Source organism: Capsicum annuum, chromosome 7 (genome assembly GCF_002878395.1).
Source record: "Capsicum annuum cultivar UCD-10X-F1 chromosome 7, UCD10Xv1.1, whole genome shotgun sequence".
NCBI lineage: Eukaryota > Viridiplantae > Streptophyta > Magnoliopsida > Solanales > Solanaceae > Capsicum > Capsicum annuum.
The window spans coordinates 176,536,540-176,557,930 of NC_061117.1; the positions used below are offsets into that span (position 1 = coordinate 176,536,540).

At 34.7% G+C, this 21,391-nt stretch overlaps 1 protein-coding gene across 1 annotated transcript; it reads right to left on the bottom strand.

The window, feature by feature from the left end:
• Nucleotides 1–17,174: 17,174 nt before the first annotated feature.
• Nucleotides 17,175–19,348, bottom strand: LOC107878040 (anthocyanidin 3-O-glucosyltransferase 2). Its single transcript, XM_016724911.2, has one exon. The coding sequence runs from the start codon at nucleotides 18,981–18,983 to the stop codon at nucleotides 17,535–17,537; it is 1,449 nt and encodes a 482-aa protein (XP_016580397.1). The 5' UTR covers nucleotides 18,984–19,348; the 3' UTR covers nucleotides 17,175–17,534.
• Between the last annotated feature and the right edge of the window lie 2,043 nt (nucleotides 19,349–21,391).

The following is a 21,391-nucleotide window of genomic DNA, read 5'->3' on the forward strand; positions in this document are numbered from 1 at the left end:
CTCTTACCACTTGGTATTAGAGTATCTACCAACTTAGTTATCTCCAAGGACCCCTCAAATAAGGACAGTCTAGATAAAATAGAAAGTTATGCCTTCTATTTGCGCAATCGAGTTAGAGTCATCTTAAATTAACCTAACACCATCTACCCTGGCCAGCTCAATTGGATGATCAATACCCGATAATGCTACAACTCCCAATGTATCATAAAGTTTCTAAATCAGACATGGAAATGTAATGCTCGTGACCTATCAAAATAACCTCTTGTAATTATCATCTTGAATATACCAGGAAAAATTTATATCCTATCCAGCCATGATGTTGGCCACATGAACAATTTGTTCAGGTGTGAGGAAATTATCCACTCCAATTAGGCACAACCTACTCCATACAATAAACCACAAAAATTATTCTACAATGTGTAAAGATAACTTCTTAATATTTGTCTTCCCCTCAAACCAAGAGGAATTAACTCTTTGCTCATCAATATATCTAGTAATCCATCCCAATAACATTTGTCTCTGCTCTGGATCCTTCATCTAAGTCCTATTCTTCACAGTCTCAATGTGGTAGTCAAACTCTATTGTAATCATCGGCATCTCATGCCTAGGCCCAAACCCAAACTGCTGAATAGTCTGCTCAGAAATGTCAATTCAAGTACCTCAAACCAAAGTGTGGGCCAATGGAGGTTGGTCCAGAGATTCCTACCTCACAAGTGTGATCAAATCAACTGAAGTGGCATATGAGGCATAAAACTCGCAAAATAATACAGTACTGTAAGAACGAAGGTGAAGCCTATATCTATCAAATAATGCCTTAATCTCTAGAATCCCTACCAAGTTAGCTGTTTGGACACTTGGTTCCTCATCAATGTTCTATCTGAACCTACCCCCTCAGTCAACTCGACATCTATAACATATATGTCCTTTATATCCTAAACACCATACCTTCTATTTTCTAGGCTAAAAGCAATGTAGCGATTTATTTTGAATCATATATCTTAGCACCTAAAGTAGATACACATCAGTATCCTTCTTCCCCTCATCAGACTTAGAGTATTCTTATCCTTCTTCAAACTAGAAAGTATTTGTATCTCTCTCACCACTAACCGATCCAGCTGATTATACTCCCTCTTTAGACTAGGGAGTAGATCTGTCGTCTTTTCTATCACTAGATGCATATGATTCCTCTCTCTCATTAGAATAGGTAGAGTTAGGTCATATGAAATTAGAGCTGGTGGAACCTATGGTGAAGGTTGTGGTGTAGGCTATGGGAAAGCCTTAGTTGTGTCTTTCTCTTGTATCTATTACCTTGTACGATGAGGTATAGGTGGGGTATCATTAATCAAATACTTTTTCCATAAACCCACTTCTCTCATGAGACTTGTCTTTGTGTATAGACTGTGGTTCCTGGGCTCTGACTCTCTTTCTGGGGGTGGCATCACCTTCTTTTTCCATCCCCATCATACCTATGTAAGAAAGAAATAGTACTCAAAACAAACAAATGCGTAAACACTTAAGAAATATTAAAAGTTGTAGATCTAAGCCACAAGTCCAGTCTATGAATTGTAGACTGGGTCCACAACTCAAGAAACCTACTCATGGATTGCAGGTTGCAGTTCATGAGTCTAGTCTACAAGTCGTAGTATACTGGTTTCATGGCTCTTTAAAATCAAAAATAGTATATGAGGTGTAGATTCTCAAGTCTGATTCCCATGAGTCAAATCCATGACTCATGAATCCAGTTCACGAATCATGGTTCAGACTGGTGGGTTTAAATCGAGCCTCAACACACTTACACTAGTTTTTTTTATTACAATGCTTAAAAATTTTCACCAACTTAGTTTATGTTCGATCAAGCCACCTAAACTACACATATCCCTTATCAATTGGGGAACACTAAATCATGAATTTAACCTTACTTGGATTAATGAAAAAGTAACTCAAAATACTCATAAAGTGAGTGCAACATACTTGGGAACAGACGAGAATTTTGAATAAGAAACAAGTTTATTCCTCACTTGAATCTTCTCGTATGTAGTAAATATTTTGCTTAAGGTGTTAGGGTTGATCACTATTAGTTTGTAATAGGGTTTATATTTTGAATGAGAAAGGAGGGAAATATATATAGTGTTAGAGTCTTACTTAAATTGAATTTGTTTTAATGGGTTTGGATTTTAAAGCCATTGAGTATAGGGTTTTGTTAATATAAAGGAGCCAACTTTGGTTTCAGGGTTGGGTTGCATAGGAATTTTAATTTATAAGGAAATTTTTATTATACAACTTACTTGGACCCATGATATTTAACCTATGGGTCATATACAAAGAGCACAACTTGTGGGTTAAACTCGAGGGATGTTTTGAGAGTTAAGGGTCTCTAATACCACGGATTCAAACAATAGGTCGTAGACCAGGTCTATGACTCATGGGTTGCACTCATAGACAATGCCTTGTAACCCAATTTCTTCTCTAATTTCCATAAATTAGGTCTACAGGTCATAGGTATGGTACATGACCCGTGGACTCAACTCATGGGACATGTTCTATAGGTAATAATTCTACTCTGATTTTCATGAGTCGAGTTTATGATTCATAGACCTAAGTCACGACCCGTAGACTCTATTGATGAGTAGACTTACCTGGAAATTTCTAATTTTTCATGTTTGCCTTATGTCAGTAATTTTTGCATAATTCTGACTCTGAGAAAAATAAAACAAAGTGAATACTAAACCCTTGGGTTGTCCCCCCCAAAGACGCACTGGATTTAACATCGCGGCACTATGTGGCTATGTCGGGTACTTAGACTTCATCAACAAGCCTATGGGTTGCCTCCTATGAAGCACCTATTTAATATCGCGGCACAACCCAACTCCCTTGACTACTCGGACTTTACCAAGGTTCAAATTTTCACACAAATTCATCTCTTTTGTGTGTCCCAAATAGTACTTAACACGTTGTCCATTCACCATGAATAGGATATCACCACCTCGTTGTATCTTGATTGCACTATGAGGAAATACTTACTGTATAGAATGGTCCAGACTATCTAGACTTTAATTTACCAGAAAGTAAATGCATTCTCAAATTATAAAGTAAGGCCAAATCACCGAGTTAGAATTCTCTCTTCTAAATTTTTCTATCACGGCACAATTTCATATTTTATTGTACAAGACTGAATGTTCATAAGTATAGAGGCAGAACTCATCCATCTCAGTCATCTTCTCCAGTCGTAAGTATTGTACCACTCCATTCAAAATTTAGATTTTTCAATGCCCAAATTGCCTTATGCTCAAGTTTGACTTGCATGGGGCATTCTTTGTCATACGCAAGCTGATATGGAGATGCACTAATAGGAGTCTTGTATGCTATATGGTTGGCCTATAATGCATCTTCTAGCTTTCTACCTCAATCAATTCTATTGGCATTCACAATCATCGCCAAAATAGACTTTATCTCTCAATTGGGGACCTCAACTTGACCACTTGTTTGGGGATTGTAAGGTTCTGCCACCTTATGCTTCACACCATATTTATCAAGTAAGGCTTTGTAAATTCAATTACAAAAGTGTAAGCCTCCATCACTAATGATTGCTCGAGGAATACCAAATATGGAGAAAATATCCTTCTTCAAGAATGTTGTGATCCTCTTACCTTTATTATTTAGAAGCACAATTGCCTCCATCGACTTTGAAACATAGTCAACAACCACTAAGATATACTTCATCCCATGTAAGCTCACAAATGGTCCTATAAAGTTGATATCTCAAATGTCAAACAATTCAAGCTTAGGGATAGGTGTCATAGAAAGCTCATGTTTTTGTGAAATATTCCCTTACCTTGGAATGGTTACAAGCCCTAACATAATCATATTCATCCATATAAGTAGTAGTCAAATAGTAACTATATTGAAAGATTTTGTGCGTAGTGATTGTATCACCATGATAACCCCCAACTGGAGACAAATGACATGCCTAAAAAATACACATCATTTCAACCTGGGGAATACATATCCAAACCATACAATCAGCACACATCCGAAAAAAGAATAGATCATCCCAAAGGAACTTTCTCACCCTATGCATATCGCTTCCACTACTAAAATAACATATCTTCTAGGGCGAGATCACTTGTCAAATAGTTAGAGAAGTCTTCAAACCAAGGAATTAATCTTGTGATGCTACTATGACTTGCTCATCTAGAAAGGTATCATCAATTTCAAGATCATTCCCTTTTTTAGCATTTCTTCCTCCTCTACTTATGATAAATGGTCAGCCTTGATTTTTAGTTCCCTTCCAATCCTTAACCTCAAAATCAAATTCCTATAATAGTGTAATATCCCAAAAAATCCAAACCTATATTAGAGCCATGTACCAAGCTCATGCATAGTACATCATGGTTCTTTTATAGTTTTATGAGTAATTTAGATTTATATTAAGGCTTCAAATAATCAAAACATTCCTTACCGATTGAATTCTTGAGAAGGATATTGGTATAGTCAACTTCAAATGAGAATATCTCTCATTATACTTGGAATTTTTGAGTTCATGACCTATCAACAGATATATAATTGAATTATATTTCCAACTATACCAATTTCGCCTAAATCAGATATCGAAGCAAAGAGTTATTCCTATTTTACCCCATCATGTCAGGCTGGAATAGTATGACGACATTCGTGATAGCTTATCATATTTGTGACGCCCTATCATGAAGGTCGTCAGCCTTAGGCAGAAACCAGCTCCTAAGTGATGACATTCGTGATAGCTTATCATATTTGTGATGCCTTATCACGAAGTTCATCAGCCTTAGGCAGAAACCAGCTCCTAAGTAATGATATTCATGATAGCTTATCACATTTGTCATGCCCTATCACAAAGGTCGTCAGCCTTAGGTAGAAACCAGCTCCTAAGTGACGACATTCATGATAGCTTATCATATTTGTGATGCCCTATCACGAAGGTTGTCAGCCCTAGGCAGAAACCATCTCCTAAGTGACGACATTCGTGATAGCTTATCATATTTGTGACGCCCTATCATGAAGGTCGTCAGCTATGATTTTTCAGCAATTGGGAATTTATTTCATAAGGGTATTTTGGTCATTTCCTTTACCTTCCATGAATTATAATCCTAAAGAGGCGTAATTTTTCCTATTTTTCTTCAGTTAAGCATTTCAAAAACTCTCTCTTATGCTCTTAACCACAAGATTAAGGTTTCTATCAAACTCACCTCTCAAAAGCAAGATTCAACCCTTTTTCCAAGATAATCGAGAATTAAGTTTCCCAATCCAAGAACTCTCCAGCAAATCATCAAGGTTTCCTTTCTAAGGTATGCATAGTGTTCATCTATGGATCCAATCCATTCATAGAGCTCAAGAACCATGTTTTAATTATTATTTTGTAAACTTTTTGTGGTGATATGAGTATGTACATATTGACGATTGTTGTTTAAGTTTCAATTTGATGTCTAAAGGTGTTTTCATAGAATATATATGTTTGTTAATTGAAAACCATGAACTCTAGGTTGTTTAATATGGTGCAAGTATGAAACCCACCTATGCCTTAAAGAATGCATGCAAGGTGTTTGATAAAATTCTTAGGATGCTAGAAATTCATGTTTGTATAGTTCTATGATGTCTAAATGACAAGTCCATGTTAGCTATATACTTCAATATAAATTCCATGTTTTTCATATATTTCTATTGTGGTGGTACGTAGCATGTAAGATAATGAAGATATACAATATGTACACAAAAATATATCCATGCATTCCCTACAATGTTTAAGATGTTGAATAACTATATGAAATATGATATCCCCTACTTATGATATTATGAATTGTGGACTCAAATCTTGTGATCAAGTCATGTCATGTGCGTCAGTTTCCTTCTATCAAGTCCTGGGGGTATTCGTACCTGAAAAACATAGTTGTGTACCTACAGCCATGTCATGTTGTCATGATAATCTCAGTCAAGCTATAATATATAGAACTCAGTCAGTCATGTGACTCAGGAAACCTCAGAAATCTCATGATCTTAATTAACTCTCATATAATAGTACTACTCCATCAATTAATGGAAGTCAGTTAATCTATCCATGTACAGTCAGTTGAATCATGTTTAGTCTCTTCAGATGGGAGTAGAAGTTAGCACCGAGTGAACCCAAGAATGGAAACTCACCTACCAGTTTAGGGTGTGATTCTTAGCAGTCATCCTTGTGTTCCAGAACTATGTAGCCATCGTAGGTTGAGACATATTAGCCGGTTAATGAGGTGTCTTAACCTGCCAGTTTAGGGTTCCCACCGTTCTCCTTTTGAATACCTTCCAGCTAAGGATCACCCACAACTGTCCTTACCAGTGGCGCGGTATTGATACCCCTCCAGTTGGGGCAAAGATTGGACCCCAACTTAGCTATATGCATTATTGGGGCATGTCGGTTAAAAATCTACCTCCCATAGTTTCAAAATCAGTCTCAGTAAAAGAACTCAGATAGGCCTTCAGATTTCAGTATATCAGGACTTTCAGATACAGTCAAACTCAGTTACAGTACAGAACTCAGATTGTTCTATCAGATTCAGGATTGTCAGATACAGTCGCCCATGTTATCAAAATTTACAGTATTAGTCATGTTAGCCATCAGTAAACCATATATAAGCATACAGGACTAGCTATCATGCACCCACGATTTCAGTTACTATGTATGCATATTTGTACTCTTACATTCATATCTGTCAGACAGTTAGCATTGTTCATGCATGCAAACCCTATTTATATTTAGCCTACCTCACTCATATACTCAGTGTATTCCCTCGTACTGACGCATTTGCGCTATAGTGCTTCCTTTTTATGTTACACCATAGGTTCAGAGACACGAGCTCCAGATCAGCAGTAGCAGTAGCATTTCTAGTCGCAGAGATTCAGTGAGTCCTCTGCTTTCGAGGACAATATGATTTGATTTATTCATTGTTATTTTAGCCAGTTATCAGTTTATGGAGTTAGTTGGAGACATGTTCCTTCAACTCCTTTTTCAGACAGTACTTAGAGGCTTTTAGATTCAGTATTTAGACTTATGTTCAGATTTTATTCAGTTTTCAGCTGTTTTGGGTATCTTTCACCCATATGGATATTATATTTTGATAGATTCTTTATTCAGTTGAACCTTATGGCTTAAATGTTCATGTTTTCTGTATTATTATACTATATATTGCAGTGTAGAGGTAAAGATATCAGTCATGAGTTAGCTTGTGATCCTTCGAGGTCATAAGCACTGTGTAGCATTCTAGTTTAGAAAAATTAGGGTGTTACAAATAGACGTACCAATCTAATCAACCTTAGTTTTGCATCTTTCTTCACTATAAGATATCTCAGAGATGCATGGTCAATGTGCATAACAATTTTGGTGCCAGTCAAAATAATTAAAAAAATTTAAAGGCGAATACTAATGAAAGCAACTCTTGTTCGGTCATCTTATAATTTTTATGCATAGGATTTAGGGGTTTGCTAGCATAGTAAATAGGATGGAGTATATTTTCTCGCCTTTGGCACTAGCATCACACATCACTTCAAATGGCAAGTTCCAATCAGGGGATAAATAATGGGATCTAAAACCAACCTCTCCTCCAGACACTCGAAGACTTTTAGATAGGCTACATCAAACACAAACTCCACATTCTTCTCTAACAACTTGCATAATAGGTTATCAATTTTGGAGAAGTCTTTAATAAATCACCTGTGTAAACCCTTATGACCTAAGAAACTAGGAATACCTTTCACAAAGATTGGTGGAGGAAACTTTTCAATCACCTTAATCTTATCTTTGTCAACTTCTACCCTTATCTTTAAAATCTTATGTCCGAGCACTGGCCCTTCTTTTACCATAAAATGGTACTTTTCCTAATTAAGGACCAAATTGCACTCTTCACACCTTTGCAAGGCATTAGATACCAAGAAATCATTGAATATATCACCCACAACTAAAAAATCATCCAAGAAAACCTCAATAGTGTCTTTCACTATGTCATAAAAATAGACATCATACAATACTAAAAAGACATGGGAGCATTACATAGATCGAAGGGCATCCTTTTAAATGCAAATGTCACGTATGAAAGTGTGAAAGTGGTCTTCTATTGGTCTTCAAGAGTAATAAAATCTGATTGTACCCCGAATAACCATCAAGAAAATAATACCATCCTCTACCAGCAAGACGGTCTAAGATCATATCTATAAATGACATAAAAAAGTGATCCCTCTGGGTCCATGAATTTTGCTTCCTGTATTCCATGCATTTCGCCATCTAGTGATTAGTCCATAAGAACCAGCTTATTCTTCTTATTAGGAAACACAATAATTCCACATTTGATAGGCACACACTGAATTGGGCTCACCCATTTGCTATCGGTAATCGGGTAAATTACACTAGCATCCAACCGCTTAATGATTTCTTTCTTCATAACCTCTTGCATGGGTGGATTCAATATACGATGATACTCAATGTTAGTTATACACTCCAGATCAAGTTGGATTTTATGAGTGCAAATCTCGAGTAGATTCCAACAATATCAGCAATGGCCCAACCAATAGCCTTCTTAAACCACTATAAAACAGACACTAAGGCCTCAACCTGACACTCTAATAAATCTACTTCAATAATAACCGGAAAGGTATTGTTGGCCCCCAAGAATACATAACATAAATGAAATGGAATGGCCTTTAATTCCAAAACTAGTGGCTTCTTGATAGACGATTTAGTAGGTGGGGTTGATTTATTCTTCATCTCAAGGTACAGATTCTTTGGTGGATAAGTGTATGAACCCCTACCAAAAAGTACATTCACCATCTCATCATACCCTTAAATACCATCACTATCAAAATTTATTATCACAACTTTATGTGCCTCAGACGAGTCTCTCCTCAATAGGTGCTACCAACTCATCTTCATATACAGTGTCAACCACAGAAACCATCTGCATATCTTTGGACTGTTGCATATATTGGCATACATTAAAGGTGACTTGCTTATTATTAATCCTGAACTTCGTTTATCCCATCTCCATGTCAACCAATGCCCTACCCGTAGCTAGGAATCTCAATATGATAGGAACCTCAAAGTCAACTTCACAATCAAGAATCACAAAATCAATTAGAAATATGATAGATTCTACCTTTACCAACACATCACATAAAATACCGATAGGCTTTTTCATAGTCTAATTTGCCATTAAAATTCTCATAGAGGTCGATTCAGGTGACCTCAACTCCATCTGCTTGTAAATGAATAGTGGCATCAAGTTAATGCTAATACCTAGATCACATAAAACCTATCTAAAATTTGAAGACCTAATAATACAAGAAATGGTGAATGCTCCTGATCTTTTTTCTTTTCAACTAAAGATTGAAAGGCAATGGCTCTGCAGTGGTACATATTATCAGCAGGCTCAAAACTCATTGTCATCTTCTTTCTCATCAAATATTTCATAAACTTTGCATAAATCGATCTCTTCTCTAGAGCTTCCACAAAAGGTATATTCACAAACACCTTTTTCAGCATAGAATGGACTTTGGATATTTCCTTTCTTTAGTTTTTATCTTCAATCTTTTGGGAAAAAGGTGGAGGAGCTTAAGAAATAGGCTTCAATACTGGTGTGACATCCTTACCTTTTCCTTTGTCAGAATCAGCTTCTCTCTCAGCAACTAAAGGCTTCTGAGAGGCCTTATCATTCATCACCAAATTTTTTATTTTATCTATATCTACAACATTAATGCTCATGGGGTCATTCCTAATTTTTTCAACCACAGGCATCTATGGATCAATAGTGGCCTTACTAATTTGAGTAGTAATAGATAGATATTAAATATCACTATTAGGATTCTAAATAGTGCTTTTTGGAAGAGTGTCTGGTTGACATTAGTTTAATGTGACAAATATTTCCCTAAATTGTTGCTAAGGTTGCTAATAGCAGTTGCGTGTAACTCTACTTTTGGGATCAACCTTGAATGTTTGCTTAAGTTCCTTAAGGCGACTCTCTTAACCTTTTGTACCCTTTACAAGTAAGAATTCCATTCTTGAGTTTCCAAAATCAGCATGGGTTCCCTGGCAGAACATAAGGACCAACTTTTTTCTTGTAGTCATCTTTCCTCTTCTAGTCACCATCAAGCTCTATACTCTTATCCCTATAACTATTGTAGTTGTATCTATAATGATTCTGACCTTGATTCCCTTGCCTCATGTTCTAATTTTCTTGATCAGACCCTTGTCTTTGGCTCAAAACCCTAATACTTCTCTATCAAGATACTTAGCTTCTTCCTCAGAATTTAAATCTTCATGTCTAAAAGCCTTACCTCATACACCCACTTCATTGACCTTTTTTGCTCTAACTTCCATAAATTTTTTTGTTAGTAATCCAATCTCAATCCTCAATTCTTCCACCTCTTGAACTACTATCTCATCTAATGCTCACTTCTTACTGGAGGCTCCAATTGCATTAGTAGTGGTTGATCTATCTGCCTTTCGAGTATTCCATTCTGATTTAGTTTAGTGATCCGGTATAATATTTTAAAAAAATGCTCCTAACATAGACTCATGAAGTCTCCACCAGGGATAGTATCTGCTACAGCCTTAGTATTAGTATTCAAGGCTCTATAGAATATCTCAAGCAAGTTTCTACTCAGAATTCTATGATTTGGGATATTTTGTAGCTCTTTTTTAAACCTCAACCATGTCTCATATAGTGCCTCTGAATGCAACTATCAAAAATTAAAAATCTCTTCTTTCTATTGCAGCATTTTGGAGAAATAGAAAAATCAATCCAAGAACTGAGTCCTCAACTCCTTTTAAGTGGTAATAGATCTATGAGGTAACTCACCTAGCCACAAAGTCGCCTTCACCGTCAAAGAGAATGGGAATAATCTTAATTGTATGGCCTCCTGACTCACCTCAAGAAGATTATATGAAATACAAATCCCCAAGAAATTCATAATATGCATGTTTGCATCACCATTAGGCAAGCCATAAAACACTTTCTTTAAACTCAAAAGTTGGAGCATTGCACTAATGATAATTAAACATGGTATCTTATGATAATTCTAGAGGAATAAATGGACCTATTTTAATTGGATTAGCATACCCAAAATTGTCTTATGGATCGTCATACACTAGTAGATATTGATATATGGGTTTTGTCCTCTGTTTCTTCTCAATTTGTCCTTCGCATCAAGTATAACTACATAATTTTTCTGTTCTTGTCAATTTTTTTCTTCCCTAGATGCTCTTCCAGTAGCTATATGCCTAGTACTTTCCCAACCATTAAGCAAGAAATAACTTGATCTAAGTTTCCAAAACATCATGTTGAAGAGGTCGATTCAATATTGTTGGGTCATCATCAAACTCTTCGAGCAGGGATCCTTGATCATGAACTTGTCTCTCCATCTTTTAATTCTGTCTTAAGTTCTCTCAAGTTTAGGACCAAATGGAATTAGGGTTGACTACGAGTATTAGGCATACACTGGCATATGCTCTATAAATAGTAGAAAAGTAAAAATCAAAAAATGAAACCAACAACTTCAACAAATTCAACCTATCACTTCATAACCGTATTCCCCAGCAATGGTGCCAAAATTTAATGTCGCCCAAATTACACCTCCTTGAAAGTATAACACAATCACTAAATCAAATATAGAATCTAATAAGGTTGGGCTCTATCCCGCAAGGAATTGGCCAAAATTTTGTCAAGAGTTTTTCTAGATAATTGGCAATTAGTAAATGAAAGGGGTTTTTATTAAAGTAAATTGTAATAATAACCGTTGTTGGTTGATTGGGTTGTGATCAATATGAGACGAGCATTAGGATTTTGATCTCATGACTTCATAATTCCACAAGTTATTTGCGCTAGTAGGATAACGTAATGCTTTGAATGCAAAATCTAACTACATATGTATCATATGATCATCTCTCCACCTTGGTTAAATAAATTTCACTTATCTCCTATTGGAATCAGAGTGCTACACTCTTAACCTTTGTTTTGTGTTCTCAAATTAACTATCCCGTTTAAGGCTCAAGTAAATTAGATAAAGATTGATACCTTCAAATCTCTATTGTAATCTCTTTTTCCCAATCTCTACTTCTCTGCCGAGCATATCTAAAATACAGGTGAGTTCCTAACATTTACAATCGTCAGAAAATCAATCAAAGCAAAGAATTCATAGTTGAAAGCATAACTGTATACTTACAGGAATAAGATAAAAAAACTCCAAAATCTCAAATTGAATAAAAACCCTAGAAACCAGTGTTAATAATTCCATGACCAAGAATATGTCTAAGAACCTCAAAATAATGTAATATTGTGTAAAATAATCATAAACCCCAAAGGGAGTATTTATAGATACAAAACAAATCGTATCCTAAACTGTGTAGGAGAAACAAGTTGGTAGCTTCCTATGACTCGTACATTGGAGTAGTGAATCAGTCTATGGGTTATGGGCCTCTCTCGTGGAAATCAAACTCTTTATATATCCTTAGTATCTAGTTCACGACTAACATTCACAAATCGTAGGTTGGATTCATAAGTCGTAGGTCACATTGATAAAAATCAGATTTTGCCTCCACTTTAGAACCTGCTCACAAGTACCTTCCACGGGTTATGGGTCCAGTCCATAGGCCATGAATCACACCCGCGGAACTTAGATATTTTTCTTCCTTCGTTAATTTTTTCTTTTTCTCCACTTTGCCTCCAAGCCCTGTTTTCCTACACAACATCACAAAATCATATCATACCTAACAAAATACCTAAGTTTTTGCTTATTTTCCTCTCTTTAAGCATCGAAGTGACATGAAACCATAGCATATCACCTACGGCCATCATCTTTCTTTGGCACTATGAATCATGGACAAAAGGACCCATAAGAGATTTGGGATATCCATATATACTCTTGATCTTAAACCAAGACTTCTAATAACCATCATAATCAATCTACTCCATATAGTATCATAGATATAAATCTAATAAGTGCTCGAACTCGAACGAGACTAAAAGAGTGCAAATTAGTAGATCCATTACGTGAGATCAAATTCGAGACTAAATCGACATAATAGCATAGTAAAGGTAGAAATCTCCATTGATCAAGTAAATAGTAGTGGTAAAAGAGTGGATTAATAATGAACTAGAATCTTCGGTCTAATTTTTAAAATAGCTCATTTAGTTTCAAAAACTCCTAAATTATTCAATAAGGTGTCATGATTACTTTGTAAAAGAATCCACTTTAAAAGTAAAAAGTGGAAATAAATTTCTTCTTAAAAAATAGTAGCAAAATCAAGAATTTGGTTGGAATAGTACCACTAGGAAATTGTAATATGCCTAAAAGTGTGCATATCATCACCAGTATTCAAATAATACAACTATAAGTGTCTGCAAAGTAGATCAACATCTTCACAAGGGATAGAATACTAACCAGGTGCTCAACTGGTATTGTAACCACGGCCTCAGGCCCAAAATGATACATATTCAACATCATAAAGCCTTATAACTCGAGAAGCTATAGTAATCAAGGGCACAAATCACTAAAAAGTTCTAATCGAGGAAACACCACCAAATTCACTAAGTCAAATTGTAAGTCTTATAATAAAGGATCATTAACATCAATATGGCTAATCATGTATATAATCAAGGGTAGTAGGATTCTAGGGCCATAACAAGTATCTTATGCTAATGTTCGGGCACATTCCTATCCCAAATTTCCTAAATAGGCTAAGTAATGATATACTAGCCATAATCCAATCCTATAATCCCTACCTATCATGCGATCTATACAATATACAACTTTGTTGAGAAAAGTAGACCGAAGCGTACATCAATGCCAACCCACATTCTTAAATCATCCACAAATTGCTTGCCTTTACTATCCCTATTTCTTTTCTAAAATTTATTCCCCTTCTTTCTATTTCTTTTAAATTCTTGTTTTCTTGTATTGTTTATTTTTTCAATTGTGGTTTAATTTATAGGCATTTATAATCTATGGACATGAGTAACACGATTCTTAAGATGATCAGATGAGTACTAAGTGAGGTTTTTTTAGTTTTGAAGGTCTAAAAGTTAAAAATTTGATCAAAGTCAATATTTCAGGTTAACGAGGTCAAATTCAGATTTTTTAGTTTCATTAGGCGTAAAGGTTATTTTTAATCTAGTTGGTAGTTGGTGTCGGTCATGATATGTTTGCAAGATATTTGAGTTATTGATTGGACTTTTGAGTTTTAAGAAAGTCAAGGTTAACCTCAATCAACATTTGATCAAGACGGCACCAAATCGATAATTTGATAATTCCAACAAGTCAGGAATATGAATTTTATTCAGTTGGCATACATTTTTTTTTCAATGGGTTTTAAAAATATTTTGAGGGTTATTCAAAAATTCGATCAAGTTTGACTGTTGTTGGTTTTGCCTTCAACTAGTGCATGTACACCATTCTTTGTGTTTATGAAGGGTTGATTGTATTTACAAAGAAGGATTTAATGGACCCTTGTATTCATAAGATCCTGATCGCACTCATGAAGAGGAGTGGAGTTGGGGTAGGGCTACCTAATCTTCACATTCGGGGGTAGAGGTCGTGTTCCCGATAGGTATGGATCCAGGTTGATGCCATGTTCGCATAAGCAATTTCACCTTAACATATTTAAATGTCAATTTTTGATTTTGACTTAATAATTCGATTTGGGGGCCTAGGATCATGTTAGAGATGACTCAAAAAGAGATTTTCAAGATTTTTTTGTAAGGCGTAATTCTAACCCATAAACTACACATATCCCGCTAATCTATCACAAAATTAGGTATTTAATTAGCTTTTTGAATTGAAGAAATTGGAGATTTTTGCCCCAAGGTAAACTTTATGCAACTCTTCAATTTGGAAATCAATTAATGGCTTGTTTTAATTGATTTTTGGCATGTGAGTTTCTCAAGATATGGATAAACCAATTTTGAAAGAAATTTTCAGATTCAACACCAAGTCTCTAGGTTGACTTTTTGACTCGATTTTTATCCACTTTTAGTTATGGCAATATGGGTATTTGCGGACTTCTATACTTAGCTAGCGTTTGGCCATAGATTTCCAATTATTTTTTACAAGACATTTTTTGATGGAGATTTGGGTAAAATTTCACCATGGATTTGGTCATAGTATTTGAAAAATATATTTCACTTTTAAAAGTTTTCAAAAAAGTAAAATTTGGCCTAAATACTAGTTTTTTCTAGTATGAGAATTTGGTTTATTTGTCAATTTATTAGTTAAATAATGACAAATAGTATGGCCAAACATTATTTACGAAGTTTTTCTCAAAACCTACTTAGGAAATCTATGGCCAAACAGATCCTTAGATTGCATATTTTATCAAATTGGGATCATTCAAAGGCTTTAAGAAAGAATAAAGTTGTAATTTACCTTTTCAAACTCCATTTAAGTCAAAATGAGACTTTCTTTGACTCTTTAGGAAGTGTTAGTGAATCACTTGATTGAATAAATTGGGTAATGGATATTGGAGATCCCACATAAATGAGATGATGAGCATTTAGGCCGGTATCGATGCAATGATATGGATTATTTGATTATTTTACTAGTTCGGAATAATTTCATGACTTGTGGGCATGTTTTAAAGAATGTGTTGCATATTTTTTACTTAGACACGTGATATTTGATGATTTACTCTTTTGTATGGAACTGGAGTCCAATTTTGGTGATAATTCGTGATAAATTATTGTTCTGGTGCTGCATTGAGTTGATATGAATCTATAAGAACTAGAAGGTTGTAAAGTGAAAAAGAGGTGAAATGAATTGTTTGATTTCCAAAGCACTTTTTGATTTGATTTATTGGTTAAATATGTTCTTGCAAACCCTTATTGATTTTTAAGAAAATGTTTTTACTAAAAAAACATACTTTTCAATAATATTTTGACCATATTTGAAAATTGAAAAACATCTTTCTACCAAACACACCCTAAAAATACCTTTGTTATCAAACATTAGAATTTTTGAACCAATTGTGCATCCTACTTCATTGCATTCGATAAGATATTGCAAGTGAATATTCAGAGGCGGATTCAGGATTCGGAAGCTTTGGGTGTCACTTTATTTTGAACAATAATGTATACTCCATACGATATTTTAGGATAGTGGAGTCAATATTCAAAGAATAAACTATAATTATATATATCAACAAATGTTGGTACTACATGAAGGCTTGTCTAGTTGGTATTGTCAAGTATTTTGTAAGAAGCGGTCAAGAGTTCCATTCCTCATTGCCACAAGCCCACAATATGTCTTTTATAAGAGAAAATAGACAGTATAATGCTAAAAATCATTCTAAAAATTTGAAAACAAAGTGTTAACCAAGGATCGAACCCACGTTTCTGGAGTAAAACCCAGCCGTTTCGACCACTTGCACCACCAATTCCTTTAATATTGTGGGTGTCAAGCATAATATTTATACATTAACTGATACATATACACATAAATATACAGGGTTTCAACCGAGAAATACAGATATCGTAGCACCCCAAACCTTCTACATAGATTCGCCCCAGTGAATACTTAAGTTGGAATAGAAAACATATAAATTTAACATTCATGTCATTAAAAGATTTTGACATTTATGTGACGGGTGTGTTTGGTATGATGGAAAATGTTTTCCAGAAAAAAGTTTTTCTGAAAAATAAGTTGATTTTCTACTTACTTTTTTATGTTTGGTTGGCAAGTGAAAAATATTTTATGGTATTTGGTTGGTAAGTAGAAAATATTTTTTAGAAAAATATTTTCTAGTGTTTGGTTGGTGAGTGAAAAAATATTTTGTAGAAAATACTACTAACTGTTAACTAGTATATCACTGTCTCTAGCAACTCAACAGTTTGTAAGAACTAATTTAAGCATAGCAAATAATATCAATATTGAGTACTAAAATATTACAAGTCACCAAATTTTAAACAACTACTAATCAGCAAGCATAGGAGACACTTTTCAATATTTTGACAAGACAATCTCAAGATAATACAATCAATAAAAATACACTGAAATGACAAGCTTATTCAACCTTGTGAAACAAGCTACACCAATAACAAAATGGAATATGCAATTAGCAAAAGTAACATAGGTAAGTCTTCCTCTATGTACATGAAAATAACAGTACATTTAATGAACATTGGAAATAGAAAAAATTCGAACTTCACTATTTTTTATTTCAAGCAGTGAAAAATTGGAGCAACGCACAATGAAAAATATTTTTGAGTAATGAAAGTTTTTTGAGTAATATGAATTGGAGTGTTGTTGGAGTGAAAAAGAGGGGTGAGGATAGGGTCATAAGCCACATTTATCATTTTCTAGAAAATAACAAATGTGGCCCACGAGGAAAGTCATTTTCCTTCAAATTGAGGAAAATGAGTTATTGTGAAAAATATTTTGTCAACAATTTTATTACAATCAAACAAGAAAAAATAGAAAAACATTTTTCAGAAAACATTTTCCATACAAAAACTATAACTCAAAATAGCAGAATACAATTAAAACCTTCAACTGGACCAATGACCCTTGAAATCGTTGATCAAATTCTCCAGAAAACAGTAAGATGATCCTCCTTCTAACAAGGCCTTCCTGCTTTTTTCTTGTAATTCTTCCATTTTCTTTCTGATACCATTCTTCTCCTCTGTACTATCCATCATCAGTCGCCTTATGATGCTCTTTATCTCCTCTGCTGTGACCAAAACGGGACTCTCACTCCGATACTCCATCTTTATATCCACTGCCATCTCCAAATCAACGACCAACTCGAAAGCGTTTACTTGTTGTTCTGCATACATAGGCCATGTTGCTATTGGAACTCCAAACCACAAGCTTTCCAGTATTGAATTCCAGCCACAGTGCGTAATGAATCCTCCAATTGACCTGTGAGATAGCACCGCCACTTGAGGTGCCCATCCTATCACTTTCCCTCTATGCATATTTCGTGTCAAGAAACCATGAGGCAACACTTGCTCCGGACGTGCAAGATCGTCTGGAGCACCTATTTCACCCTTAGCCTGCGGCTTTCGTAATGCCCACAAGAAAAAGCAGTTGCTACGGTCAAGGGCTATTGCAATTTCCTTCAATTGTTGCTCGTCAAAGGATCCGTAGCTCCCAAAACAGAGGAACAGTACTGAAGAATCTGGTTGATCATCTAACCAGCTATTGATACTCTCGTCTGGTTCTTGATTCAGATTGATTATAGGCCCAACTGGGTATATAGACGGAACCCCATTATCATTAGTGAGGGATTTAATTGGATGAGGCTCGAGCTCCATGAAAGTGTTAATTATGATTCCTTTTGCTTGTCGTATCATTCGAGCAGTAGACAGAGGTAGGTGTAAACGGCCATATTTATCAAGCATGACACTTGGCAGAACCTTAGCTGGAAGAGGATGGACGTAAGTCGAAACAGGAAGTAACGTGTCCGAGTCCTTGAAATCGGAGATGTAACGATTGTGTTCATCTTTAAGTGTCTGTGCATAAAACATGAGGCCAAGAAAGGCAGCACTAGAAGTGAAGAATACGTAGCTTGGTAGACCGAGCTCTGTTGCTACTTGTATCATTTTGTCGCTGAACATGTCAACAATCACACCAGCAAGTCGAGTACAACCTGACTTACCCTTAATTGTCATGAAGTTGTGGACTATTGCATCTCTTACTAGCTGCTTGGAATTATCAAAAATCTCAACAAGAAGAGCTTCTTGATTTGAAAGATTGTTACTTGGAGGTTGAGGAGTAGAAAGGTGCAAGAAACGCAGGCGCGAAGTGGTAGAATCGTCCATTGCGGCCAGCGTCTTCGTATAGGTATGCACACCGGTTTCAATTGGAAGATCGATGATGAAGTAAGTAATTGAAAGCCAATGGGCTCGGCTGGTGAGTAACTTGCCAATTTCCACAGCAGCAACGAGGTGACCCATTCCTGGCCCTGGAATAAAAACCAACTCTGTGATTTCCATGTTTCTTACTGATCTGAGACGAGTTGTCTCTAGCACAACACTGCAAATTTAGAAGATGAGAGGAGAATAGAGAAGAGCCAAAGGCGTTGTTCTCACTTGATTACGACCTCCGTCTGCTGCCGTGGATACATCAACCACAAAATGACTAGCATCTTTATTGGTCAATCACTCTCTAGGATAAAATATTTACGTCACTAGAACAGCAATCATACTTTCAGAACCAGACAGTAAATAAATATTATTCCTTCCTTTTAAAAAAAATAAATTATTTGTCTAGTTTTGATTTAGATAAGAAATTTCAAAAAAGAAATTAAAAGAATTTTGTACTCTTAAATATTAGAATGTATCAAAATTCTCTCTTTCCATCTTCAATTGTTTATTATATTAAAAAATAATTATTCAACTTTACTTGTTCAATTTAAAAAATTAAAAGATAATTTATTATTTTATATTTACTTTATCTTTATCATAAAATATTATTTATTTTTTAATATTTAAATTACTTATAATTAATGAAGATGACATGGTAAAATTAAGCCTAGGCGCCAGACCTGGATGTAGTATCGTTTCGATTCGTACTGGTCGGAAAGACCCTAAACAAAATGGTATACATTGAATCGAAACTCGGATTGAATCGAAACTCCGACCGAAACAGAATTGAATTTTCATCTCGATATACCGGTACAAGATTATCCTAGCTTTGGTCCACTATGTTTCAACGAAATTCGAAAAAAATAAATAAATTATACAAATACACAATTTATAATTTTAATATTATAAAAAATTTCAACTTTCTAAACATATTATAAAAATTCTACATATACACAGAATGTTATGTATATATAAGCTATATTATGTATATTAATAGGGAGAGAGTAAAGCAATTAAAAAATTGAAAGAAAGTGTAATTCACTTTAAAAGTTGATATTTATGTTATTTATAAAAAAAAAAAAATTAAAAAAAAATTTAAAAAAAATTTAAAAAAAAAAAAACTGTAAGGGCCACTAGCCGCTGGGGACCGTTGGCAACTGCTAAATTGAGGGCCCAACTCCCCACCCCCTCCCCGGCCCTTTTTATTCACAAAAATTTAAAATCACATATTCTCTTATTCTCTCCTAATTTTCAACTCAATATCTATTAATTCTTCTCTAATTATTGTAATTAGTTTGCAATTGAAATATAATTTGGTGAATTTTGGAGGAGCAATAATCTTCTTCAAGCTTCAAGTTTCGACATTAATTTTTTAATTTTCGACTATAATCATTTATTGTTACAAGAGACGATTGGTATATTCGTTTCACTCTTTAATTTTTTTATTTATTTTTCGTACTTATCATATGTAATTTATCTGTTTTAAGTTGCTAATTTTATATTTTACTTCATTATATTATGAATTCGTTTAAAAATCGCAAGTAAATACCATTGCATAAGTTTCTAAATATAGAATAAATACGGATATTTTTACGCATGTGAAAGAAATTGATTTTGTCGCTCCAATATAAATTAATACCAACACTCATATTCCCCATGAAACTTTAGAGAGACTATATAATGATTATGAAGATGATTTAGATGAATAATTAGAGGTAGAAGATGATTTAGATGATACATCGACTGATTCCACCTTCAAAAGTATCAAGCTCCAACTCAAAATATCCCTCAGACTGGAGTTGGTCATCCCCCTATTTCTCCTTCGGCTAGGGGAAAGACCAAGGCAAAATGTCCTTTAAAATCACCTGTGTGAAATTTATTTAGTTTTTGAATGATGAAAAAATTATTGCTCCATGTTATATTTGTAAACAAACAAACAAAATATATTTCTGACGGATCAAACATGGTTCAAAGTGAACTAAACTCTTCAAACTCAGTTGATCGTTTTTCACAAGGGCTCTATAATGGTTCATGATCATAAAAATTTTGCTAAAATAATTGTTGTTTGTGGTTTGTCATTTGAAGATTTTTTCAAGAAATATGGTAAAAAGAGATATTTTTGAATTTCAAGAAAAAAATTATCAATAACTTCTTGCCTATTTTGCAATAATGGATTGTAGAGTTGCTATTACAACTGATATGGATCGCAGTCCTAATTATTTTGATTATTTAATTGTTACTGTACATTGGGTTGATTATAATTAGAATGTTCGAAAAAAAAAATTATCGATAATAAAATTTGTGAACACAGAAAAATTGGTGCATATATTGTAGCTCAAAATTTAAAATTTTATGACCTTTGTGATAAAGTGATTGCCTTGGTGGACAGAGTTACCTGGTACCTGTTGCTGGTGAGAGGTGGCAGGTATCCCGTGTATTTGGTCGAGGTGCGCGCAAGCTGGTCCGGACATCACGGTTATTAAAAAAGAGGATCTTTTGGAATTTGGTATAAGCGTTTTAAATTACCTTAGAGGACC

Coding starts and splice junctions, on each gene's coding strand:
- LOC107878040 (XM_016724911.2), bottom strand. CDS start 18,983: ATGGAAATCACAGAGTTGGTTTTTATTCCAGGGCCAGGAATGGGTCAC.